Source organism: Fringilla coelebs (assembly GCF_963513975.1).
Source record: "Fringilla coelebs genome assembly, chromosome: 16".
Taxonomy (NCBI): Eukaryota; Metazoa; Chordata; class Aves; order Passeriformes; family Fringillidae; genus Fringilla; species Fringilla coelebs.
The window spans coordinates 13,964,656-13,991,175 of record NC_140042.1 but is presented as its reverse complement, the minus strand read 5'-3'; the positions used below and the strand labels follow the sequence as shown (position 1 = coordinate 13,991,175).

Below are 26,520 nucleotides of genomic sequence, written 5' to 3'. Positions count from 1 at the left end.
CTCTGGCCAAACAGGCTGGGACGGTCCCCCCTCGGTCACTGTTAAAAGGCAGCAGTAGGTGTTGTCCCTTCTAGCCGGTGCCAGTGGACAGCAGTAAGTGACAGGAGTTCAGGGCTTACGGGGAGATCTGGAGGTGCGTCGGGTGATTCTCGCAAAGCAAATTTCAGCCCTTGGTTCTTCCAGTGCAGGAAAGACGGGAGCAGCCACCCTGGAGCTGGGGGAGCACCGCAGAGGTTGCTGTGCAGGGCAATCTGCGCTTCCCTGCGCTTCTCCCCAATCAGGAAGTTAAAATGCAGAGCAGGACGCTGCCAGGGCAGCGATTGAAGCAAGTTGGAGCCAACCCCCGGACAACTGAAACGAGCCTGGACAGAGGGGAGGATCTCTCAGATCCCCTGCGTCCCTGCAGGAGCACATTTCATGGCTGATGGTGAAAGCACACCCAGGGTGAGGCAGGAGGACGATTCAGGTGTTTCTCAGCAGGTACAATAGCTCTGGTACAGCGCTGCTCCCGGCAGTGCCGTGGGGTCAGCGGGAGGTAGCAGTGAGCGCAGCCAGAGGAGGGAAGCGTTTGCAACCGGCTCAGAAGTCATTTTGGTTTTGGCTGCAGCACAGGGAATCTCGATGAAGGGCTGGAGTTGGTTCCAGGTGGGAATGCAGCCAGCAGAAGGGTGTCGGAGTGATGCAAAGGCTCGTGCTGGGTTTGTTGCACCTAATCCATAACGCTGAGTGCCCCCAACCCTGCTCCGTGCGTTTCTTAGATATGAACCTCCAAAACAACACTCGGCTCGGCGTAGTCCCAAAAGATCAGCTGCAAGCACGAGTGAATTGCACACAGAGCTTTCCGGTGAGCTCCCCCAGGCCTGGGATTACAAAGCTGCCTCTGTTCGGTGGGGACGGTTCCCTCCTGAAAGCTCCTCGGTCTGGAAGTGGTTAGTGCTCACCAAAAGAGACCTGCTCCATCTTTTATTTTTGGCTGTGCTGTTCATCGAGGCCAGGCTCTGCTCGCACGCATGTTTCAAATTCGGCTCTCACTAGAGTGGTTCATTTCCTTGCTCACCCGCATCCCATCCAAAGCCTTTGTCCAGAACCTCGGCCCCTTAGATCTCAATGATGTACGCTAAAACAGCCCCAGGATATGAGGAGTTTGAGAGAAATGGAAAAATGGGACATTGCAATTGGCCCAGAGTCGAGCAGGGTGTCCGGCCAAGGTGTGGCACACAGGGGGCTTTCCGGAGGGCTGCTCCCGGCCCGGCGCAGCTTCTTCTCGGCCCTCAGCCCCCTCCGTGGGGAAAGGGAGACAGCCACGGTGCCCCAAGCTCTGCCTGCTGCGATCGCCGGGCTCCTGCCGCGGCCTGTCCCGTGCAATGGGCTCCCTGTGAGAGCCCTTCACTGTGAGATACCCCAAGGGGTGTCATGACAGGGAGAGCAGGGGCCGTTTGTAACCTGCGTCTGACTCCTTTCCTAACAAGTCCTCAGAAACACGAACGGGATTTTAACAATCACAACAGGAGCGGTTTGGCAACGGCGTCCTGGGCTTGGCGTCCGACCTCGAGAAGAGCCCTGGAAACGCCCCCGTGAGGGGACCCAGGCGGCGCCCTGAGGGGACAGAGCCCGTGCCGTGAGGGGACTCGGCCCGAGCCGTGAGAGGACCAAGCCCCAGTCCCCTCTGAAGACAGTCGGTCGGGGGCCGTGCAATGAGGGAACTCTGCCCGAGCCGTGAGGGGACCGAGCCCCGGTGCCCTCTGAGGAGGTCGGTCGGGGCCATGAGAGGACCGAGCCCCGGTGCCCCCTGAGGAGGTCGGTCGGGGCCATGAGAGGACCGAGCCCCGGTGCCCCCTGAGGAGGTCGGTCGGGGCCGTGAGAGGACCGAGCCCCGGTGCCCCCTGAGGCGGTCGGTCGGGGCCGTGAGGGGACCCGGGAGGAGCCCTGAGGGAAGCAGCACGCGCGGGCTCAGGGGCAGCCTGACGTCACCGGGCACGCGTCAAGCACAGCCCGCGCGCGGGGAAGTCCGCGCGCCCCCGCGTCGTGACGTCATCAGGGCGCGCCGCGGGAGGGCAGCGCGGGCATGGCGGCGGCGCGGGGCGGGCGGTGTCTCCTCGCGGCCCTGCGGCGCTCCGGGACCGCTCCCCGGCTGCGCCCGCCCGCAGGTGAGGGGGAACGGGCGGCGTGAGGGGCGCGGGCCCCGGGGCTGAGGGGGCGGCCGGGCCTCCATGGCTCGGCCCGGACGGCCGCGCCTGCCCGGAGTTGCGCTCGGCCTTGTGCGTCCTCTGGAGGTGCGGAGGGTCCGTGTCCCGCAGGCAGCGCCCGATCGCTCTCGGCTGGTGCCGCCGCGGCCGCTCGGCAGGGTCGGAACGGGCGCCGGCCCCGCGGCGCAGGAGCAGCGCGCAGAGCGCCCGGCGAGCTGACCCGAGAACGCCCAACGCTCCTTCCCGGGGAGGGGCGAGTTCTTCGGGCTGCGCAGGGAATAGCGCGGGCTCGTGGCGGGCACGGAGCGAGCTCAGGGCACCCAGCGGCTCCAGGGCCACGTCCTGCCTCAGACAGGGCGTACAGCATGCTCAGATCGTGTAGCATGATGAGGTTCATGCCCTGGCTCGTGTAGGGGTATATAACATATCCCTGTCCTGGTTCATACAGCACTCCCAGTTCATCTCCTGGCCTCTATAAGGTGTGCAGGACAGCCAGCCGTACCTGCTGGCTCATACAGGCTGCACAGCACATTCACATCGTGTGTCATCTCCTGGTGCACGTCCCAGCTCACACAGGGTGCACAGCCCAGTACCTGCATGAGAGCAGAAGGCAGCAGTGTTGCTGTTCTCTGGCCAGTCAGTACCAGAGGACTTCAGAGATGAGCCTGAAGGGTTTGTGTTTGCCAGAGGTGCACTTGAAGTTTCACCTCAGACAGCTGACAGGAGTGAGTGCTAAGAAAATCCAAACTCTGAGGCCTCAGCTGTGGGATGTGCTCCCTTATCAAGGCCCTCATGCACTGGAAATGTGCCTGTGAGCTGCCATTAACCAAAGCATGGTGAGGAGTGTCCTGCCCCTGCTGTTTCCTTATCTCTTGTGTGGCCCCTGACTGACGGATCTGCATGTTGTTGGTGTGGTCTGTGGTTTCCCTGCAGGTTACGAAGAGAAAATGTGACAGGGGAAATTGTGTGACAAATAGGGTCACTTTCAGGGTCGGGTTGTCAGATTTATTGTGTCACAGTGTGCCACTTGGGCGTTTCTGGGCAATCCGGCTCTTCCTCCACAGAAATCCTCAGGGGCTCGTTAGCATCCATGTCTGGGAACAAAGCTGCTGCCTCTGGTGGGTCAGACACTCCAGCAGAGCCCGCGCTTTATCCCTTAACCTGTCATTCAGGCCCTCGGGGAAGGAGCAGTGAGCAGAAGCTGTGTGGGGTGGGGATAAAGAGGGAGGGGCAGGATTCTCCTTTGGCTGCAGGGACAGCCCTCCCTTCCCTCACCGGGCAGAGCTGGCAGTGTTTGCTCTCACCAGTGCAGAGGCTGGAGCTGGTGCAGAGCTTTTTGGGAGATGTGTTGGTGTGAGTGGGTCAGGCAGGGAATTCTCTTCTCCCCACGTTCTCAGGGATCTGGTGCCCAGCTCGGGAGCCCTTTTGTGTAAGGAGATCTGAGCTGGGAGTGTTAATTACTGGAGCTTTTCCCTGCACCAGCTTCCCCGGGCTCCTGCTGACCCAAATTCTTCTCTTTTGTTTTGAGCCACACACTGCTTTGTGCAGGGTTTCCCACCATAAATCTCTGCCTGGTGCTGGATTCTGCTCACTGCAAGGTTTTTTCCAGAAGAGGCTGGGCTGTTTCCTGGAGGGCTGCCTGGGGGATCACTGAGGTGTTTGGATTGAAAGGAGCCCCTGAGGGCTTTGCTGTGAGTGTGTGAGGCAGGTCTGTGGCCGTGGGCACACTGGGATCACTTGGGATCACAGAGAGGTGGAATTTGAGGCAGAATTTGGGTTTCTCCACCCTCACGGTGCAGTGATGGGAACAGGAAGGGGTGTGGGCTGTGCTAAAGCTCCACATTTGATTAACTCACTATCAAAGGCCCTGATTTGCCCCAACACATCACAGTGCATATCTGGGACAAGAGCCATTCCTTCTTTGTCACCTGGGCTTAGGAATTTGTTTCTGAGGCTCGTTATGAGTGGCACATACCCCATTACCTCAGCAGGTGCTTCTCAATAGCTCTTGTGTGCTGATAATTGTGGTTTTATACCCAGAATAGCCAGGAGCCTTTTCTGCTCCCTTGCTCCAGGCAAGGACTCTCAAGAGACAAATGGGCTGAAGGTGCTGCAGCTTGGATTTAATGAGCTGTGTCTCCCTGGCATGGGACAGGCTGCTAATTAGGGATGATAAGACCAAACATTGCACAAATCTGACAGTAACTTCTGAATTGATGGGTGGTGATTTATTATTGTGCTTTGGAGGTAGGGAGGCAAGAAATGTGAATACATCAACAATTAGAAACAGCCAGAAATAAAATTATAAGGAGCTGTAGTTTCTAGAGTCAGCTGGTGTTTGTGGGCTGGGGGGTGGCCTGTGTGGGGGCTATGGGGTTTTGCTGCCTGGACATCTGGTGATAGAAATGAACTTAAGGTTTTAAACTGCTGCTGCTCTGTGTCTTTTTTGGATCCCGGAGTCAGAGAGGGAGCAAAATTCTCTCTTTTATTTCTGCTGTTTGGGAGATGTGTGTGTGCTTACGTACAATGCAGTATCCTACAGCACCCAGCATAAAATGAGTAAAAAATAGATATAAACCCTGAGCTGCATGCCCCTCTGATGCTGAGGGGCTGGACAGTGAGTGCTCTGCTGCTCTCCACCTCAGCCAGGGCTGTTTTCCACTTTCTCAGGCAATCCAGGCAGCGGAATAGAAGTTGCAGAAGGTGTCCTGTGATAATGCAGCAGAGCTGTTTGTGACGCAGAGCACAGTTATGTGTGTGGGAGGTGTTCAGATGCATTTAGAACTATTTGTAGGCTCTTTTCTTTAAGGGCAGAATGACTGGGGAGTCATTCAAGCTTCTGGCTGGAGAAGTGGATCTTGATTCAAAGCTTTCTGTGAAGAGGAGGAGGAAGAATGAGGACTGACAGCCTCCTCTGTCAGCTCTTGAGGATGAGGTGCAGGAGACAAAAGTGCTGCTAAAGCTCAGGAGTTCATGTTCACCTGGTCTGGAGCAAGTGAGAGGTCAGCATGATGGTCTGGAGCAGCAAGACCTGTTCTTGATGACCACACCGACTGTAGGACCTGCTCTGGGGGCCAGGAGGTTTGCAGAGCACTTGTGAAGTGAGCCTGAGCCAGAGGATGAGGGATGTTGGTGAAGAGGCTGGAATGCAGAGTTCACTCGAGGGCAGTGGCAAAGTGGAGGAAGGTTCAGGAAGGACTGAGCTCCCTCAGCATGTCAGCTGGCCTGGGCAGGGGATGGCCTTGGGAGCTTTTTCCAGGGAGATCACAGATGTGCTTTGGGACTCACACCATACTAATAGGGTTTGGTTCAGTCTTTGGCTGTTTTTTGTACCTAGTCATCTGAAGAAGGGACCCCTTGAAAATGTCAGGTGTAGGGTTTGCCTCCTTCCCTTGCTGGATGAAGCAGTCAACAGGCACAGAGTGAGCTGTAAGGAAAACCTGAGCTTGTCACTGCTTCCAGCCACTTGTGCTGCTTTTCCATGTTCTCTTGGCTCTGCCCAGGCTGTCCTGGTCCCTCCACTGCTTCCCAGACCATCCAACCTGTTGGTGTTCATTGTAGCACTGGCGAAGGCCAAGATGCTGCCTTCCCCAGGGCAGCTGCAGGGTCAGGTCCTCACCCTCTGGGATCCTCCTTTGGCATTCTCCCAGCAATTCAGAAATCACTCCAAGGAACAGGCTTTGGACAGAGGTCTGTGGTGCTGCAGTGGTCTTTATGTGACCAGGCTTGGCTTGATTCATCCCCCAACAGAGAGAAAACTGTTGGGTTCAGCTGGGCATAATAAAGGAGGAGAACTGGGAATCCCTGACCTTAAGGGGGCTTGTGCCATTTCCTGACTGGTCTCATTTTCCCCAGTGATTTTGTGACTGCTGGCCTTGCTGCTGCTGCATGTGCTGCTTGTCCTGGACCCAGCTTGGCTGGGGAGTGTAATCCCTGTGCTTGGACAGTCAAGGGCCAAATATTTATTGCCAATTTATATTTTCACAGGCAGTGATGTGAGTTGTCTTCAGCTTAGCCAGGTAACAGCAGTGGTGAAAGCTGCAGACTGCCTCTTCCTGGTTAATTCAGTGGGAAAGCTGCTAATTGTCATCTTCTGGATAAAATTTTAATTCAGAAGAGCCAAAGTAGCAGCTCTGGAGGGGAATGGTGGGTGTTGGATGGTGAGGGAGCTGTTCAGACAGTGTAACTCCCGTGGGATTACCTAGGTGGGACCTCTGAGGAGTGCTGCTGTTGGTGCTGGGCTTGTGATGTGTATTGAAATATCTTCATTTGTGTCTTTAGCAAAAGGAGCAGTATGTCTGCAAAGACAAATTCTCCACCGCTGGAGCCTCCAGCAGAAGGTTCCTGCCTGCAGCATTGCTGCTGTGAGGATGTACAGCACACAGACAGCAGAGAGCAAGGAGGAGGAGCCCCTGCACACCATCATCAGCAACACAGAGAACGTGAAAGGTGGGCCTGGCACTCGTGTCTTGTGGGGATGCTCTTCGGGTGCTCCTGGGTCAAGGTGTGGTGCAGGTGAGCCCTCCTCAGCAGTGCTGCTGCCTCTGGAGGAAGTGCAGGTACTGCTCACCACGTCCTTTCCATCTGTGTTGCACTGTCCCCTCCCAAAACCTGGGTGTGGAGGTCAGCATGGCCTTTACTGAGAAACAAGGGCATCAAGGCTGCATCCATGGGCTTTGCCAGGCAGTTGATGGTCATGTGTGTGTGTGTGGAGGCTCCACAGGCACTGGAATTGGCTGAAAAGAATTTTCTGTCCCAGAAACAAGCTGTGCCTGCTCAGGTCATTGCTGTGCATCATGGTGGTGTGATGAGAGTCCTGGTGTCAGCCCTTTAGCTAGAATGAATTGCTTTGCACAGCTTCAGGGACAGGTGCTCTAAAGCAGTCTAAGCAATGAGTTATTCCAGCACAGAAATAGCATCTGAACCCTGTGCCTCTGTGGTTTTCCTGGAGGTACTTTTGAGACTGCCAGGCTGTGAAGTCCCTGGTGGGGTTGATGTGCTGGCTGCCCTCCTCCAGCTTCACCCCATCCCTGGGGGATGTACATCCTCACCAGCAAGGCATGGCCGAAGTCATGTGGGACTTGTGGCTTCTCCCTGTGTTTTCCCAGAGTTTTCTAATGCCTCTTGCTATTTTTAAAAGGCCAAGAATGGTCTTTCAGCTGAGATGTTTTGTAGTTTTAGTTTCTTCTGAGGAGGTTTCTCTTCTTGGGCACAGCTCCCTGCCTGCAGGAGTGGCTGTACAGATGTGTTCATCCAGCCTGGCCTTGGACACTTCCAGGGATCCAGGGGCAGCCACAGCTGCTCTGAGCACCCTGTGCCAGGCCCTCAGCACCTTCACAGGGAAGAATTCCTTCCCAATATCCCATCTAACCCTGCCCTCTGGCAGGGTAAAGCCATTCCTCCTTGTCCTGTCTTACTTCAGGCCCTTGTCTGAAGTCCCTCTCCAGCTCTCCTGGAGCCCCTTTAGGCACTAGAAGGGGCTCTAAGTAATCCCTGAGCTTTCTTTTCTCCAAACTGAACAACCCCAACCCCAACCTTTATTCCAGGTGCAGCCTCTAAACATGAGTTCCAGGCTGAAACAAAGAAACTGCTGGACATTGTTGCCCGTTCCCTGTACTCAGAGAAAGAGGTAAGACACCCTCAACTTGTTGGGAGATTTTCTGTTGGCAAAGCCCCATCTCTGTCAAGGGATACATCCAAAATGGTTGAGCTGGGAGAATAACTGTTCAGTTCCCAGTGAGTCCTGAGCTTTCATGTCTGACTTTCTTGAATAATGTTTTCTTAAGACACCTTGAAAATGTCTTTTTGAAACAATTTGAAGGTATAGCCAAGTGACTCCGAGCCTTGAACCTCTGCTGTTTCACACGGAGTTTGGACAAACTGTTTTCCTGGCAGATAATGGGGAAGCACAGTTTGGGGAGCTGGGAATTAGTTTGTGGGGGCCATTGAGCTCCCAGGTCTCTGGGAGGGCTGTGCAGGGGCAGGGCCAGGCTGCAGGGTCAGGCTGTGTCTGTCCCCAGGTGTTCATCCGGGAGCTGATCTCCAACAGCAGCGACGCGCTGGAGAAGCTGCGGCACCGCCTGATGACAGAGGGGAAGGAACTGCCAGAGCTGGAGATCCACCTGCAGACAGACAGTGCAAAGGGAACCATCACCATCCAGGTAGTTCCTTCTGGTAACAGCAGGTGTTATTCCCTGCTGCTCTCATCACTGGCCTTTGTCCTGTGCAGAGTCACTGGAAGTTGAGCACAGCACAGTCCCCAGGCCTGCCCAAATATTCTGTCCTCAGCTGGGCTCTGGTTCATGAGGCTGTAACCTCAGGATTTGATGAGAAACCAGCAATGTTATCTGCTCCCCACTTGTAGCCATAGGAACATTTGCTGCTCCTTCTTTCCCTGTTGGGAACTACCAGTAGCTTTTCTCCCTGTACCCCTGCCTAGTGCACTTCCCAGGTTGTGTGAGTTTCTCACTAGTGGGTAAGTTGTGAATCTGGTTTCCTCCTGACCTTTGGGGAGGTTTTCATGCACCTCCTTAATTCTGAGGTGTTACATGGTTGCTTGCAGACCTTCTTTCTTCCCTGGGTGGGAGGGGAAATAAATGCTAGGGTTCTGAGAAGAATTTCCAATTCCTGCCTCTCTCTCTCTCTCTTCCTGCTCCAGGACAGGCTGAGTCCAGCTTCTCCTGAGATTCTGCCCTCAGGCACAGTTGGGACTGTAGATTTGGGCAGTAGCAGAGCATTTCCCTGTGCCCAGGTTTTGGTTGTCCCTGCTGGTGACAAAATGCTGATTGGGAGGGAGACAGTCTGTAAGAGCAGTCACCTGTGGGCCTCAGTGTGGGGAGGGACGTGGAGCTGGGCCTTCTCTTTGTAATTTGGTCTTGCTTGTGGCTCTTGTCCAGGGGGGAGGCTCAGCCTCAGTTTTGGTGTTCTCTTGGCAGAGTTCCTAATGTTAAGAAGGCAAACTGGTCATTTTCCTTGTGGAACTGTCAGCCATGAGTGTGGCTGTGGACATTCCTAGGAGAGCAGAGGAGAAGGAGGAGGATGAAGCAGGCAGCCCTGAGGGACCATGGCAGGTCCAGGGGAGATGTGTCACAGACAGAGCACACAGGCTGATATTTTTCATGTGGGACAAAAGCAGAGGGGGCTGTTGGAGGCTCCACAGTTATTTTATATTTCTGTTCCTCTGCAGAGCAAGTGCTGCAGTTGCCATGGGAAAGTTAGTGCTTGTCAGTGGGCAGCACAATCACCAAGCAGAGATTCTCAAACCATGGTGCAGGGGCTTTGCTATTCCTGTCACACTGTTGGAGTTTTCTGACTCCTGGGTAACACCAGTTGTTTAAGGAGCCCTCGCTTAGCCCCAGGCAGGGGGTCATTCCTTCCTTTCATCTTTCCCTTTTGAGATTGTAGTGGACACAAAGCACCTGACTCCATCAAGTCATTGTTAGCTCTCCTGCCCTGTCCCTGTGGAAGCTCCCCCCTTGTGTGGCAGTTTGGTTGGAGAGCTGCTTGCCCACCTTGCAGGGTGCCTCTGATGCCATCCCAGTTAGATGGGATAAGGATTGGGCTTTTTATAACCCCCTGCCTGGCTGCCAGTGCCTCTCTAATGCCATTAAATGAGTCTTAACTAGGAAGCTTTTAACTGCAGCAGTCCTGGGCTGTGGGGAGCAGTGAGAACAACGCTGCTCCAATCTCTTTAATAGCTTTGCCTTCTCCAGAGTGCCAAAAGCTCCTTACCTCCAGTCAGGGGGTTATTTATAACTTCTTGAAGAAGCAAACTGCATATAATGATTACTGTGAACAAGCGTCACTCAGAACATTTCTCTGCCTTTCAGGAATGCGAAGGTGAAAGAAAGCTTGCTGCAGTGATTGAGGCAAAGATGGATCTTCCCTTTGCCACTGTTTTGTTTTCTGTACCCTCTAGGACCTGCCAAAAAAGAGGCAGCAGGTCCCTCATACATGACCTGTGGCAAGGGTCACCCCTTTTTTATTCCTAGAAAGGTCCCATTGTCTCAGTCTGACCCCTGGATCCTTCTCAGATCTTCATGCTGCTCTGTGCCTCTGGATCTGCTGAATCTCTCCCCTCCTTTTCCAAGCCCTGTAGCATCTCTTTGTGTCTCATTGGGCTGAGAAAAGGCAGGTCTGTAACATGTGATGGCCATTACAGGCACATTCCTGGCAGATTATGTAGATCTGGTATAGGACTGCTCTCATCTCTGTTCAGTGACTGCAGTTCTCCTTGTTCTCTGCCAGGACTGAATTCCAGTCATAAGCACAGCAAGACTCAGAATTCTGATGGATGTCCTCATTCAGGAATATTCCACCTAAGCATTGCAGTGTAGTAGCTGCTAAGAGGGACGTGTTGACTGAATTCCACCACCTCGCTTCCTTCACCAAAGTCCTGTTGTTTTAGCAAATTCTACCATTTCCTCCATCCCTTTGAAAACTGCCTCATGTTTCTAGGACAGCTCCATCTGTAGCAGCCACAGCCTGCAAGGTCAGAGTGGTTAAGAAAATCCATTTGAAAATGTGAGGGGTGTGTTTCCAGTGAGAACAGCTCTGCAGAGCTCTGCAGTTCCCTGTGCTGAGGCTTTACCAATGTGATTTTGGACCCTTTAAGGTGGGAACAGAGAGCCTTTTACAGACCCCAAGGCTCTGTGAGCACAGAGCTCACCTTCAGCACCTGCACGAGGTGACAGGCAGGTGACAGGCACTTGGTGGTGTTGGAGCTGTGCAGTTCTGCCGTGCTGCTGTGCTGGTGGTGATGTGTGAGCTCAGGGCTGCAGCCCTGCTCCTTGCTGAGGCTTAATTTAGGGCTAGGACAGTTTAGAGGAAATGGTTTGAAATGTTTACAGAGCTGATGGCTGCTTCTGCTGGGGGAGGGAGTGTGCTTGCTGTTCCAGCATGGGGGAGCAGCGTGGTGGCTGCCAGAGCTTGGGCTGCTCAGTTCCCTTTGTTGGGCTTTCATCTCTCTGTTGCCGTCATCGAAAATCAGTGTCTGTAAAACCACAAAATCACCAGTTTGCTGTGTTGGGAGGAGTTAAAATGACTGCAAACACCACTCCTCCCTACAACAGCTCCCTGTATCACTGAGCAGATCTCTCCTGCCTCACAAACAGCCTGTAACAGGGACTGGGCTGTGCTGGGCTCCAGTCAGGATTGGGCTGTTTGGGCTGTAGCGGGTCAGTGCAGATGCACCCATGTGTCCCAAAAAGCTGGGGGCAGGTGGGGAGCAGGTTCCCCTCCCTGTGGGACCAGGCTGCAGCAGAGAGGGTGACCTGCACTGCAGCATCTGTGTGTCAGTTGGGCTTGAGGAAGCAGGAGATGGGCAGGTGGAGATAGAGGGGTAAATCTGGCTGTACTTTAGCAAGTCTTAGGTGGAATTGAACCTGCAGACATGTGCCACAGATTGCAGGGATGGGCTGCAGCTTCCAGTAGTTGCATCATCTTTAACAAATAACCCAGGACCTAGAAATATAAACACATCCCAAATAACCTGTGGCCCAAGGAAGGACGTGCACAATCCTTTAGTTCTCTTCATGGCAGAATCAGAGCATATCCTGTATGAAAATGGGAAATTCAGAGTGGATGAAAGGCAGTACTTTTCTGAACAGTGGGTATTTAGACCTGCATGGGTGGAGGCTGAGCCTGTGGTTTTGCAAAGGAAAGCTCAGGCTCTCTGCTTTGGATAACTTCCATGTACTAGGCCAAGATTACCTTGTGTTCACAGGCATCAGTTTTATTCTGGCTTTTCATCTGCTGGTTGCTGCTGCTGCAGATACTTTAATGATTCTAAACCAGAGCGTTCCTCTAGTGCAGCTGCTGTCCTGGTCGTGTGAATTTGAAGTCTTTAATCAAGGTATTTAAATAACAATGGGCACATTTGCTAATCAGACATTTTGGGATTTTATTACCTTATCAACTGGTGAAAGCAGCGTGTCTTTATAATATAGTCAGTGTTCTTCTGGTGCCCCGTTGAGGTTTTTACACTGAAATAAATGTTTCAAGTGTTTGTTTTGCAACAAAGCAAAGTTCAGCCAGGTACCTCTAACTGGGAGCATTCCTTCCAATGCAGTCATGGCAGAGGCAGCAGTTAATGGCTGCTTAAGGGGTTGTTAGGTGTAAGGAAGCTCTGCAATACTTTAAATTGGACTCAGGTAATGAGCAAAGCTAAACTAATAGCATAGCAGGTCTCTGCAAACATCCAGCACTCTCACCACAGGGTTAGAACAAAGGGCTCAGAAGGCACAAAGGTGCAGGTCAGCAGCAGCTTTGATACCTTGGAGATCTCCATACATAAAAAGTGCTAAAAACAGAGTTCTGCTGATGTCTCTTTGGGGTAAATGTTGCTGAGTTTAGTTCAACACTTGTGGCCACCAGCCCTTCATAGTCTGAAGGTCTGCAGCCTTTTTGTTGTCTTTTATAGGGGATGGTTTGGGGAGGATTTTTACTCTGTACCCTGAGAAGTCCCAGAGGAGAAATTCACCCAGGTGAGGAGGTGGTGGTTCTGAGGGGTAACAGCAGGTCTTCTGTAATTAACATTCAGCTAATGAAGGGCACTGAACTCCGTGTCTTGGTCTCTCCAAGCTGTAGAGGAACACCTGGCACATGGAACTCTGAGATGTCCCTCACATTTTGTAATTTGAGAAGCCCCAGGTACAATTTGCTTTGTGCTGCTACAAATAGCTCTCCTGTGGTCAGCCTGATAAAGCTTTTTTTGCGGGCTGAAGGGAGGGCTAGAACTGTGTGCAGGGGAAGAGAAGTTCTAATGCTGATGGTGGAGCAAAGGCTGGATGGTGGTGGATAGGAGTTTGCAGGGGTTGGGTGATGCCATGCTGGTTCCTGCTGAAGATGCCCAACGGCCAAGCAGCAGCTGGTGCAGCACGGAGCAGTGTGAGAAGGGCAGCAGAAATTCCATCAGCTGTTTCTTTGGATTTCATGGAGCTGGAGCTGCCAGCCTTGTGTGAGCCCAGCCTAAGGTGGGCTGCTCATAGGCAGGTTCAGTTTTCAGTTGCCTCCCATGAGGGCAGAGTTCCTGCTCTGCAGAGCTCAGCTCCCATCTCTCCTCCACTGCTGCTTTATTCCCGTTCCCCTGAGCAGCTCCATGTGGTGAAGAGAGCCAGAGAGCAGCTGCAGGAAATGTGGACATGGCAAGGGTGGCTTGAATCTTGATGGTGTCTTCATCCTAATCCACCCAGGTGTTTTCCTGCAGTAGGGAATATCTGCTTTGCCAGGGTCTTCGCTTTCTGCTCTCCCTGTCGGCATCCTGGCTGTTTGAGCCCTGCTTTCTTTGTTCATGAGGTTCACCCTCATCAAAGCAGTCTCCAGGAATTGTCATTAAACATTCTGCAGTAAGTTTGGCAGGGCATTAGGAATTCAATAGCCAATAAAGTAATGAGGTAAGGATGTATTTTTTTAACACACTGGAATTTGGGAATGACATGCTGTGCTATAAATAGAAGTGGATCAGAGTTCTGTTCAGGGTCTGGCATGAAGAAAAACTGAACCAGATGCTGAAAGCTGTTCTTTCTGGCTTTTTCTTCCCTGGGGGAAGGGACCATGTCAGATTCCTGGGATTTTGCCATGGGCTGTTTGTTTTCCTTGGCTTTTGATCTCTTGCTGTTGAGATCTAATGGGCATCATCCCTGTTCTCAGCCAGGAGAGCTGACTGGCCTTACTGGATTTAACCAAGGGAAAGGGATTGCTGTGCCCTGACTTGTGTGGGGCAGGAAAATGTCTTACCCACATGGCACCTCACAAGCTGAACAGTTCAATCCTTCAGTGCAGTTAAGCACTGCATTAAGAAGTCCATACTGCCATTAACTTACTTTGGTGGAAATAAGCCCAGTAAATGCTCCATGGGTGGCAGAGGCCGCTCTGGCTCCTCACTTCCGAGCCACCTAGCAGCTGCCAGCTCTGTTGCAGCTGATTTTGCTGACCCTGCACACCAAATCCCACCCCTGGTAAGGCACTGGGGGTGTGTGAGCCCACCCTGGATTTGCCAGCTGCTGTCAGCTGTGATAACCATGCTCACAGGTACTCAAGTAGAGCTGAATCCCTCATGGGAATGAGAACCACATCTCACTTGGCGGAGAGTGGCTCAGAGAACATGTAATAGTGGGTTCTTGGGATGCTTGTGTCAGGTAGAGAAGCTGCTGGGATTTAGGAGGGGGAATGACACTTTTTCCTTAAGAGTGGCATCCTGGAGGGCAGTAGACTGCCCTTTGCTCCTGTGGAAAATGTGTGTGGAGCAAGTCTGAAAACACCTTGGACAGCATAAGGGGAAAGTTTTTTGCTGGGGCCCTGTGTGAGGGGGTGGCCTCCTCTAGCTGAGGTTTGCTGTTACCTCTGTTGCCTTGGGGTGTCATGCAAATTGAAGTTGCAGCCAGGTTTGAGACTTACTGCAGCCTTTTCTGGGTGGTGCTGCTGCAGGCTCTGCTGCCTGAGATGTGTGAGCAGCAGGGAGATGTTTATCTGCATGCAGCTGTGCAGTTCTGGAATAACCTGGGGGTGACAAGGAGCTGTGTGCCTCTGAAGCTTGGGCAGAGCACCACAAAGGGTAGCTGCTACATTGTATTTTGGCTGGGGTCAGGCTGTTCCCATGGGAATGCAATACCCAGCTCTCCTGTACGTTGACAGCTTCATACTCACACCATGGAGCACAGGGTGAGGGGGAGAAGAAGAGGGGAAAGGCAGAGCAGATGGAGATCAGTTCATGTGCTGCTTGCAGACAACGGTCTGCATTACCTGAGAGTTAAGGGATTTGCTCCTCTGCTGCTGATTCCCAATGTTCCACATCTGCAGATTGCAAACAAGCTGCTTCTCTCTCTTCCTCAACTCCCCCTCAGACCAGTTCAGGAATGGAAGGTGTCTCTGTGCAGGACATCTGGCACTGTGGGGCCATGGCTGGGTTGACATCTCTTTTCTGCACTACCATCCTGTGCTTTTTAGAGGGATGTAGAATCCAGCCTGTCCTGGCATGGTTTTGTCTTTGCTTGAGAAGTGGCCAGAGTCTCTGAGCTTTCTGGTGGTTTGCAGGGAGCTGTGACTGCCCCTGGGGCTCTGTGCCCTCTGAGTCTGTGTTCCTGGCCATGGGCAAATGGAGTCACAGCTGGAAGTCTCTGGTTGGATTTACTACCAGAGGGGAAGGAGAGAGTGGGAGTTGGAGGCAGAAGTTGCTTGGGTGCTGTTTGCTGGAGCAATGATTCCCTGCTGATATTTCAGCTGCAATTGCTGTTTCTTTCCAGGACACAGGTATTGGGATGACCCAGGAGGAGCTGGTTTCTAACCTTGGTACCATTGCTCGATCAGGCTCAAAGGTAACTTGGGATGAGGATCCTTCTCTCTCCTTTAGAAAGCTCTTCTCCAGATACAACCACTTTTGTTCTCCCAGTCATTTTTCATTCTGTTTTGTCCCTTGGCCCTCAGCCCAGCTGTGAAATTACACCCCTCTTGGAAGGTGAAACCTGCCTGTGGAGCCTTCTGGCTTTCAATGTTCCCTGCTGTGCTGTGGGAGGCCCAGGGAGCCCAGGCAGTGCTGCTGGGCCCTGTGTGTAGCACTGCTGCACCCACTGCCCTCACTCCAAACACCCTTCTGCCCAGACATCCTTACAGAGCACCACCCAGCCACTTGGCATTTGCCCCCTGTCCAGGGGAGCAGCAGCTCTGTCCCCACAGCAAGGTGTTGTACATATATTGTACATGTCTACCTGATTTTTGTTTTCATCTCTGGAGACACCATTTTAAGCTTTCCTGTTCCTGATTGACCAAGCTCTTGCTTGTTTGCCTTTTACTGCTCTAAGCAGTGCTCCACTTCTCCAGAAGTGCTGTCCCTGTGGAGAAACCCTTTTACTTGGGAACCTCCCTCAGAGCACTGATGCAGGAGCATGGGGTGAGGGTGCTGGACTGCCAGGCTGCAGTGCCTGAGGAGCCCAGCTGGGATTGATCACAGCCTCCAGCAATACCTGAAGTCACTGTGTGTTGGTTTGTGTCTCCTTTGTTCCTGCAGGCTTTTCTAGAAGCTCTGCAGAGCCAAGCTGAAGCCAGCAGTAAAATCATCGGCCAGTTTGGAGTGGGTTTCTATTCAGCCTTCATGGTGGCTGATAAAGTGGAGGTGTTCTCACAGTCAGCAGAGCCAGGCAGCCCAGGCTACCACTGGTCATCTGATGGGTGAGGCTGCAGAATGGGGTGGCAGCATGGGAGGCTGTGTCTGGACCAGGCATGGCCTGAAAGCCCTGCAAAGACAGGGCTTGTGTGTTCTTTCAGGACCTGGCTGCGTGGTTTAGGTCCTGCTCTAGTCAGACACAGTAACAAAGCATGGCCAAATGTGCCAGGGCAGAGTTGGTTTGTCAGAGCAGGCATGGACAGAGTACCTGCCTCTCCTGTTAATCCCTGCTGCAGGCAGTCAGCTCAGGGGACCCACACCACAGGGACAAACTGAACCTCCTTGCTCTGATCTCCTCTGAGGTTTGGCTTGGGGCACCCACAGAGAGCAGAGCTCATGCAGCACCGGGGACTGCAGGCACATCTTCCCGTGGGTCACAGCTGTGTGCTCATCCTTTCCTTTTTGCTTGAAGTTGCAATTATCTGTGATGGCAAAGCTGTAGGCTACTGGACATGTTGAAATTGGAGCTTCTGAGGGTGAGGAGCTTCTGAGGCTTCTCAGTGTCCCCTTAAAATTTCCTCAGAATAAAGAATTTACTACGTTATTTACATTCCTGAGAAAACTGAGACACCAGACTGGTTTGGGTTTTCAGTAGCTAGTGTCTTTGCAGAGCTGTGTGTCCTGGGTCTGAGTCTCTGTGGGGAGAAGAGCCACATGGGGTGGCTGGGGTGGTTTTTGGGGTTTCTCAGAGGCATAAGGAGCATTTGAGACTTTTGCCTTTTCCTCTCAGCCCTGAAGTGTTGTGTGTGCTCTTAGTTGAACAATTTCTCTGTGCTATCATGAGTGTACCTGAGGCACAAACTGATACAGTGTTTGTTTCTAATCCTAGTTCAGGGATGTTTGAGATTGCAGAAGCATCTGGGGTCAGAGCTGGGACTAAGATTATTATACACCTCAAAGAAGACTGCAAAGAGTTTGCAAATGAAGACCGAGTCAAGGGTGAGTAGAGGAGGGGAATGCTGTTACCCCTGGGGCTCTGGGAAGTCTGCTGGTGCTCACAGATGGGAGGTGAATTTAAAAGTTTTTTCCTCTCCTGCAACTCCTTTCACCTGCTGTTACTGAGGGAATTCCTGCTGTGTTGTTTCCACAAAGGTGACCCTTCTGTGTCTTCTTTCCATTCCAGAGGTGGTGACAAAATACAGCAACTTCATCAGCTTCCCCCTGTACCTCAATGGGAGAAGAATTAACACATTACAGGTGAGGTGGAGGCCACAGGCAGGTCACTCATGGAGATAAACCACTGTAATGCTCCACTGGAGACAGGAAACAGCACAAAGCTGCCCCTGGAAACCAGGGGAGGATTGTCCGGGATATCACAGATCTTGCAGTGATCAGTTAATTAGAACAGAAGGAGACAATCCAGCTGAAGTCATATCTGCAACAGCTCCTTTGCATTTATTGTGGAAAAGTCTTGGAGATCAGCAAGATCTGTATCTTCCCTTGTCCTGAATTATTATTTCAGTGCTTTATGATGCTTATTCTGTTCAAGCCATGTGACATGTTAGTGCTGATGGGATTGCTCATATTGCTGGTGTGCTGACACCTCTCACTGCAGTTCTTTCTGTCCTTTACATGGAATAGCCACTGCCAGGGAGTGGTTGGGGGTTTTCAGCAGCTCACAGCTTGATTTATTCCCAGCTCCTAGCTGAGCACTGCTTGATGCTGGCATTTTCTGACCACTGGCATTATATTGCAGCCAGATCCATTTCACTCAGATGTTCTTGGCCCAATTGCAGGCATCACTTGGGAGAAATTAATTATCTTTAAAACAGAAATCTATTAATCATTTTCCTCCAGCATCTCCTCTTCTGATTGTTTAAAGCTTTCTCACCTAAGAGAGCAGGTAGAGAGCATTTGTGTGGCTTTTTTGTTTCCTGGAATGTGGCACTGACTGCACAGACTTTCAAGACTGTATTTAAACATTTTACCACGTTAATTTATCTAAGGTTCTGTAATTGGTGTTATTAGTCACTGATTATTTATTTGGATTCCTGCATAATAGTGTTTCTGTTCCAAAGGCTTTCTAGCTGTGCCCCTTAAATTGCAAAACCAGAAATAGCTTTAGACAGCTGTTTGCTCTCTCTGCCTGACAATCAATAGAACAGGCTCCCTGGAGAAGAGCAGTAGTAGAGCAAGGGGTGAAATGACCTTAATAGAGTCATGGACTTTTATCTTCTTATCAGAAGGTCTGTTTTCCCTTGGGTTACAGCAACAGCTTGATTCTCATTATGCTCCCATTTCATGTCTTTTCTTTATCCAGGATCTTGGCTTTGTGCTTTTCCGCACACCAGCATCAGTTCACTGCAAACAGAGCCACAGTTGGCTCCCTAGTGGGGTTTCTCCTTGCTGAGCTCCTGAATGCTCACAGCATAGAGCTGGGGTTTCTCTGGTCTAACTGGGATAACTGTTAGCTACAAGTGAGCCCCTGAGAATGCAGCACTTTCCCTAACACAGCTACTGTAGAACACCTTAGCTCCCAGTGAGTCCATAATCCCTCCTGTGGTCCTGCAAACCCTCCAGGACACTTGTGTGTGCTGGAAATGAGGGGAAGTCACCTGTGGAACAAGGCTCTGAGGCAGAGGAATCTTTAAGCATTTCAAAGCTGCCAGGGACCTGAAACCCTTGGGCTCTGAGGGTGGACTGGATGTTAGTGCTGTCCCCAGAAATCACTCCTTTGGGCTTGAGAGGCAAAGAGAGGCAGTGACTGAGATGGGCTCCACCCAGCTGGAGACACACAGTTCTGCATTGAGCCCCATTCTTTGCTGGGTGCGAGTCTTTTGCTCAGGTACTGGAAACTGAAACATGCTGTGAGCATGGGCTGAGTGCTTCAGAAAGCACTGGGGGAGTTAGAACAGCAGCAGGTGAAAGCTAGAGCTCATGGCATGTGTTCGTGTGGGAAACAGTGCTGGAGCAGTGACCCTGCAGTGGTTCACAAAGCAGCTCCCAAGCTGCTGAACAAATCAGCAGAAAACAGTGCAGGAGCTGCTTCACAAGCTCTTAGCTGAGACAGTGACCTCCATCAGAGAGGCAGGTTGGTTGCAAAAGGCTCACTAAAATTTTTGCTTTCCGTTTGCTTGCTGGTTAGGCCTTGAGAACTTGACCAGTACTGCCAGTCAGTTGAGCCGTGGGATCTGCCCAGGATGGCCATTGGCAAGTGTAAGGCAAAGGAGGTCGGCCAAATCCCTTTTGTTTGGGGCTAGACAAAGCTGCCCTATATATGTTGCAGGACAAGAGTTACCTCAGAGGGGTGGCCAGATGAGGGGCAGTAGTTTGTTCATTGATAACGTGCCTGAGCTGTGCAGAAGAATCTGTTTGAAAGGTTCTGTTTCCCTGCTCTGGCATCCTGGAGGCCACAGAGCTGATGGGAGCTGTTCTCCCTGCTCCTGTACAGGCTCTGTGGATGCTGGAGCCCAAGGACATCGGTGAGTGGCAGCACGAGGAGTTTTACCGCTTCATAGCGCAGGCCTACGACAAGCCCCGCTACGTCCTGCACTACAAGACCGACGCTCCCCTCAACATCCGCAGCATCTTCTACGTGCCCGAGCAAGTACGTGTGCTGGCCTGGAACATCTGCCCAGCTGCTCTGAAAGGGGAGAATGGCAGAGCTCCTTAGGGAAAGGAGGCAAACATGGCTGCAGGGAGGAATATCCAGTGGGGCATCTCTGCAGTGGGCTGGGTGCCGCAGGGTGGCTGGGGAACTGAGCCATGAGAGGAGCAGGGGGGTGGCTTGGGTAGGTCCCTAGGGTAGAGAGCCAAGATTTCAGCTCTCGTTGGGTTCAGCATTGTAGGGAAGACCACAGTGTGATGTGGGCACCCTGCACAGTGCTGGTGTTACCTCCTGTCTCTTTTCCTGCAGAAGCCATCCATGTTTGACATCAGCAGGGAAATGGGCTCCAGTGTTGCCCTCTACAGCCGCAAAATCCTCATCCAAACCAAAGCTGCAGACATCCTGCCCAAGTGGCTGCGCTTCCTTAGAGGTATGTGTGTAACCAGGAATAGCAGGCTGTGGATGATGGCTTCTACAGGATGAGGCAAGGGCTGCCCTCCTGAGCCTGGCACTTGTGTTTGCATCACTGTTCAAGGGTTGCTTTGTGTTCCAGGTGTTGTGGACAGTGAGGATATACCCCTGAATCTCAGCAGGGAGCTTCTGCAGGAGAGTGCCCTGATCAGGTAAGCAGGAGTAACTCTGGACTAAGATACAAGGAAAAGATGTGAAGCCATGAGGGAAAGGGGACAGTGGACTCACTACAACGCTGCACGGAGAGATGTTTACCTAAAATGTCTTGTCTGGCTCTAGCAGCTGTCTTTAAAAAGGCTTATTCCTCCTGCAGGAAGCTCCGTGATGTTTTGCAGAAGAGGGTGATCAAGTTCTTCATTGACCAGAGCAAGAAGGACCCTGAAAAATATGCCAAATTCTTTGAGGAGTATGGAGTATTCATGAGAGAGGGGATTGTCACGATAGCAGAGCAGGATGTCAAGGTACGAGGAGTCTTGAAATGCTGCAGCTGATGGGAAAGATTGCCATGAGCTGGGATAAGGGAGACTGCTACTTCCCATGGAACTTGCATGCCCATAAATTGTCTTCCTGGGTGTGCCAAGACCTATGGATTCTCTAGTGCCTAAACTTGCACTCTTTCTGACTGGTGCTGCTTCTGACTGGTGCTGCAGAGTCTCTGTACCCACACTGTTGTCAACCCTCCCTGGTGCAATGTCAACTACAACAGGCAATAAAGATGGGCCTTCCCCTCCTGTTGCCTAATTTCTGTTTCCAGGAGAGCTTGACCTACATCCTCTCTAGATCACTCTTCTGCCTCTTTAATATCTGGAGCAGGAAAGGAGGGATTCAGAATCCCCTGAGCCATTTTCTATGGCTGCCAAGAGTAATCCTTGGGGCTGGGAGGGGTCAGGTGGAACTCAGTGACCCTGCTCTCACAGGAGCACCTTTCTTGCAGGAGGACATAGCAAAGCTGCTGCGTTACGAGTCGTCGGCGCTGCCCGCGGGGCAGCTGACCAGCCTGAGCGACTACGGCTCGCGCATGAAGGCCGGCAGCAGGAACATCTACTACCTGTGTGCCCCCAACCGGCACCTGGCTGAGCACTCGCCCTACTTCGAGGCCATGAAGAAGAAGGACATGGAGGTGGGTGAGCAGTGGTGCCGCAGCCGAGGGAGCACCCTGAGCTGCTGCAGCAGTGCTTGGGGCTGGCTCTCAGGGCTGAGCAGGGCAGTGGGGCCTGTGATAGAGCCCTGCCAGCGCGGTGCCTTTCCCTGGCCCCCTCTGCCTCTGCTCTGTGGCATGAGGCCAGGCGGGATCTGTCATACACTCTTAACTACAATGTTAAACAAAAACCATCGAGCTGTTAGGAGTATCCAAAGGAGGGCCATGAGAGTGGTGAAGGGTATGGAGGAGAAGCTAAATGAGGGCACTTGGTCCATTTAGCTGGAGAAAAGGAGACTGAGGAGAAACCTCACTGTGGTCTTCAACATCCTCACAAGGGCCAGCAAAGGGGCAGGTGTCAATCTCTTCACTCTCATGACCCAGTGGCAGGACCCAGGGGAATGGCTGAAGCTCAGCTGGGAGGTTTAGGTTGGGTATGAGGAGAAAGTTTTCACCCAGAGATGTTAGTCACTGGGACAGGCTCCCCAGGGAAGTGCTCACAGCACCAAGCCTGTCTGAGTTAAGCATTTGGACAATGCTCTCAGACACAGGGACTGTTGGGGTGTGCTGTACAGGGACAAGAGTTGGGACAATGATCCTGATGGGGCCCCTACAACTCAGCATATTCTGTGATTTAGTACTTGTAAAGACACTTGGTTCTTATATCTGTTTCCTACCTTTGCTGGACCCCAGAGCAGGAGGCTGGGAGCTGCTGTGCAGGGCTGCAATTGTGTTACAGCTGTCCTCTGTGGGCAGATGGCCCTCTCAGGACTGGAGTCAGTGCTGATTCTCACTTTCCCTGGGCAGCAGGACTTGTTCAGCTGCAGACCTGCCACCCATGGCAACAGATCCCTCCAAGAGTTTGCTTTCATGTCAGGCCCTGAGTGGCAGTCACTGTGGGGTTGAACCTGTGAGTTTCCTGTGTGATGTTCCTGCTGTTTGGTACAGAGCTGCCTTGGGAAGGAGGGAATGCTGTTACACCCCAAACAACGTGTTGCCGTCCCTTTGTTGGCACAGGTGCTGTTCTGCTATGAGCAGTTTGATGAGCTGACACTCTTGCACCTCCGGGAGTTTGACAAGAAGAAGCTGATCTCTGTGGAGACAGACATTGTTGTTGATCACTATAAGGAAGAGAAGTTTGAGGAGAGTCGCCCAGGTACCGTGAGGATCCCCTGTCCCCTCCTGCTGTACACTGTCCTGCTACCCTGAGCAACCAGTGAGGGGACACCTTCCTCCCCTGCTCTTGCAGCTCCTGAGCAAGAGCCTTCCACCCTCCCGTTCTCATGGTCTGAGGCAGCTCAGCGTTTTTGCAGATTGGTTTCATCTCACATGATCAAAGTTAAATGGAATGCCATGTGTGGAGTTGCCATGATTTTATTTCAACCCCATGCATACATCTGGTGCCCAGACAGAGGCAGGCAGCCCCTGGCAAGGCATGAGCCTGCCCTCTCCACGTATGGCACAGTCTGGGATGAGGATATGTAGGTGTGTGCTGAGTGGTGCTGCACTCCCACTCCCACAAGAGAACTGATAAACGAAAGTGTGAAATGGAAGAGTGGAACCTCAGCTTATTGTCCATTGCACACTATAGATGCACACTGAAATGTGCCCTCTTTCCCTGCCAGCTGGAGAACGTCTGACAGAGAAGGAGGCTGAGGATCTGATGGCCTGGATGAGGAATGCCTTAGGCTCTCGAGTCACTGGGGTGAAGGTGGGTATTCTGTGTCTGGCTAACTGAGTACAGGAGATCCACAGAGGTAACGATCTAGGGAAAAAAGATGACAGGTGGTTGGGGATCTGCTGCCACAGATTTTTCTTTGGACCCTGTGGGAAGACATTCTTCTCTGTGCCTGCTGTGTAAGTAGTGTGGATGCTGGCATTTGTCATTGGATGGTCAGTGTGGCAGCAGAAGAACCACATCTCAGTGTGTATTGAGCAAAGCCCATATTGCACTCGATGCTCTGGTTACCAGAACAGGCTGGTGACTTTTCTTGCTTGTGGACTAGAAAGGTGTATTGGCAAGGAATGTTTTAGGTCCAGCTGCAGCCACTGCCTGTGGACTGTGGGGCCATTTGGGCCTCCATCTTTCCTGCTGGTTTAGGCAGCTCCTGTGGGATGGGAACGAATCATGTGGAGGCTTGGTGTTGATCTGTGCTGAGGAGACTCCAAGCCCTCAAACTTTTCCCCACATATCCAGGCTTTCCACATCGATATCAGTCTTTTGGAAGTTTCATTTTGCAATGTCTCATATTGTTCTGCTGAAGTGCTGAGTTGAGGACATCATGGGTTTTTGCAAGTTTGTCATCCTTCACTCCTGCTTGATTTGTGGAAGCTTTTTCAAGTCTTTCTCCCAGAGTGTTTGCTTGAATGGTAGCTATGTGTTGAGGGCTGCCAATTTTACTGCAGGCTCCATCATTTGGGGCAAGGCAGGATTGAGATCTTGCAAGCCTTGGGTGACCTTTTTCCATTCTGGAGCATTGTCCCTGGCAGCCCTGACCGGTGCTTGTGCCACAGGTGACCTCGCGGCTGAACACGCACCCTGCCATGATCACCGTGCTGGAGATGGGCGCCGCCCGCCACTTCCTGCGCATGCAGCAGCTGGCCAAGACCCAGGAGGAGCGAGCCCAGCTCCTGCAGCCCACCCTGGAGATCAACACAGGGTAAGGGGGGACAGCACCAGCACTAGCCAAACCATCCCCCTTGGTTTGGGACACAGCAACCTCTCAGAAGTGGAGGCAGAGAGGAGGCAGTGTAAAGGCTGCCAATTAGCAGAGTCCTCCCCATTAAGTGCAGTCAGTGCCACAGAGCCTTAATCTGTGAGGCTGTGTGGCACCTTCAGCGTGAGCCCCCCACACACAGTGTGCAGCCCTCTGGGGACCATGGGGGTTGTAAGGACAGATAGGGGAGAAAAGAGAAGCCCCCAGAACAGGAGCAAGGAAGTTGACTTTGATGACCCACTGTGACTTAGCTGCTCACTCTGGAAATAAATTTCTCACTGTGTCCTAAATCAGCAAATCTCAGTGTTGATCTCTCTCTTACAGGCATGCTCTGATTAAGAAGCTCAGCGAGCTGAAGGACAGTCAGCCTGATCTGGCCCAGATGTTGCTCGACCAGGTGAGAGCCAGACCTTCTCCAAAAGCAGCACCATCCTTCCCAGAACCAGCTTGCAGACCATGCATGACAGGGAACAGGGTGAACCATTACAGTGGGCAGGAGTCACATCCTTCTGTGGTCCCTGGGTATTTCTGGGACTTGTGGCCAATGTTTTCCTAGCAGGTGCCCTAGAAGACATTTTGTGTTTCAGCATGCAGGTCCTGGGAGGGACATTCCCTTTCCCCCTCAGGCAGGTTGCTTTGGTGCTTATTTAGTGCTTTCTTCTCTTTTTCAGATTTATGAGAATGCCATGATTGCAGCAGGACTGAATGAGGATCCCAGGCCAATGGTGAACCGGCTGAATGAACTCCTCACCAGAATCCTGGAGAAGAACTGAGCCCCAAGGACTGAAGGATGAACTCTGTGCTGACCTCTTGCCTCAGCCACTCTCAGCAGCTGCTTGCAGGCACTGTCCAGCACTGGTTCATGGGCAGAGGGCAGGGAGAATGCTGGGGACATCCAGCCCTCCCTGCAGGGGGAGGAGCCACTGTAATTATCAGATCCCACATCGTCAGCTTGTTCAAAGTGCAGTGCTCTTAGTGGGGACAAATTCCAGAGGTTGTTGCTTGAATAATGTGCCCAAATTTCTGACCTGAGCCTGAAGAGCCTCGTTTCATACTGTCTTTAAAAATGGCCTTTCTCAAAGCAGATGTTGGCAACAAGATTCCCAGTTAGGTCTGTGAATACACCCCCTATCCACAAAATCCCTGCTCACCTTTGTGCTCTGAACAAGCACTGGAAAAATCAATTAATTAGTTAAGAAACCTCCACATCTGACCAGGCAGCAGCAGTTACCTGGCATGGAGACAGCTTGCTGTCTTTGGCAGACACAGATACTGTTGGTAGAACATGTCAGTGCAATCCCATGGCAGAAAAGATCACTGAGCTGCTGGATAAGTGAATTCATCCTGGTCTTGTGGAAAAAGGAAGTAACTGGGAAGCAGCTTTCTACTGTGTGGCTTTCTTGAGAGTGTGGGGTAAACTGCACACCTAGCTGATCTGTATTTATGATAAATAAACACTTATTATTTTCCAGACATCCCCCCCACTTCACTCTCCTCTTTATTTTGTTGGTCTTTTATGTCTTCCAGCTGGTGATGTTGGTTTGTCCTCTCTTCAGATGCTCTTTGGTTCTTCAGGGCATCAAGCACTGAACATGGTGGCTGTGAAATCAAGAGGGTGTAGAGGGAAAGCAGGAGAATCTGTAGCTATGAACCCTGTTAGTTTTGTCTCTCAAAATGGCATGTAGCCCTTGGTTTGAATCAAGGAGCAGTGGCTGTTCAGACAGAAATGCCATGCTAGATTCACTCTGTGTCTGATTTACACCACGCAAATGGTTTATAAGAATCCTATCTCCTGCTCAGTGGGGCTCTGAGCAGCCCTGGTATTTGTTTAGCTTATCTTTAAATTGCCAGATTAAGATGCTGGGACTGGGTTTGGTTAACTCTTTGGGTGCTGTGCTGGTCAGGACAACCTCCAGCTCTTTAAACTACAGGAAGCCTGGCTGTGCACAGAGGAGTGAAAAATTCCTGCTGCTTGGGGGGTACCATTTGAGAAGTTTTATTAACATCACCTAACATTTCATTTTTATTCAGATGGAGAAGGGGAAAAAAATAGTGACAGTTTAGAGGGTGCTGAGACAGTCAAGGAATCACCTTCTCCATCCTACAGCTGGTGATACATTCTGTCAGGAACAGTGTGGCCAGCAGGACTAGGGCAGTGACTGTCCCCCTGGGCATTGCTGAGGCACCTCCAGTCCTGGGGGCAGTCCTGGTCCCCTCCCAGCAAGAAAGACACTGAGGGGCTGGAGCATGTTCACAGAGGAGAACAGAGCTCCCCACCAGGAGCAGCTGAGTGAGCTGGGGAG

At 52.0% G+C, this 26,520-nt stretch overlaps 1 protein-coding gene across 1 annotated transcript; it reads left to right on the top strand.

Moving 5' to 3' along the window:
- Positions 1-2,018: 2,018 nt before the first annotated feature.
- TRAP1 (TNF receptor associated protein 1) lies at positions 2,019-25,690 on the top strand. Its single transcript, XM_084216612.1, has 18 exons — positions 2,019-2,147; positions 6,468-6,635; positions 7,733-7,815; positions 8,207-8,347; positions 15,428-15,499; positions 16,189-16,349; positions 17,174-17,283; positions 17,468-17,541; positions 19,736-19,891; positions 20,201-20,321; positions 20,445-20,514; positions 20,676-20,823; positions 21,297-21,482; positions 22,518-22,656; positions 23,126-23,211; positions 24,015-24,160; positions 24,542-24,614; positions 24,889-25,690. Exons 1-18 carry the CDS (start codon positions 2,066-2,068, stop codon positions 24,988-24,990), a joined length of 2,118 nt encoding a protein of 705 aa, XP_084072738.1. The 5' UTR covers positions 2,019-2,065; the 3' UTR covers positions 24,991-25,690.
- Positions 25,691-26,520: the final 830 nt, after the last annotated feature.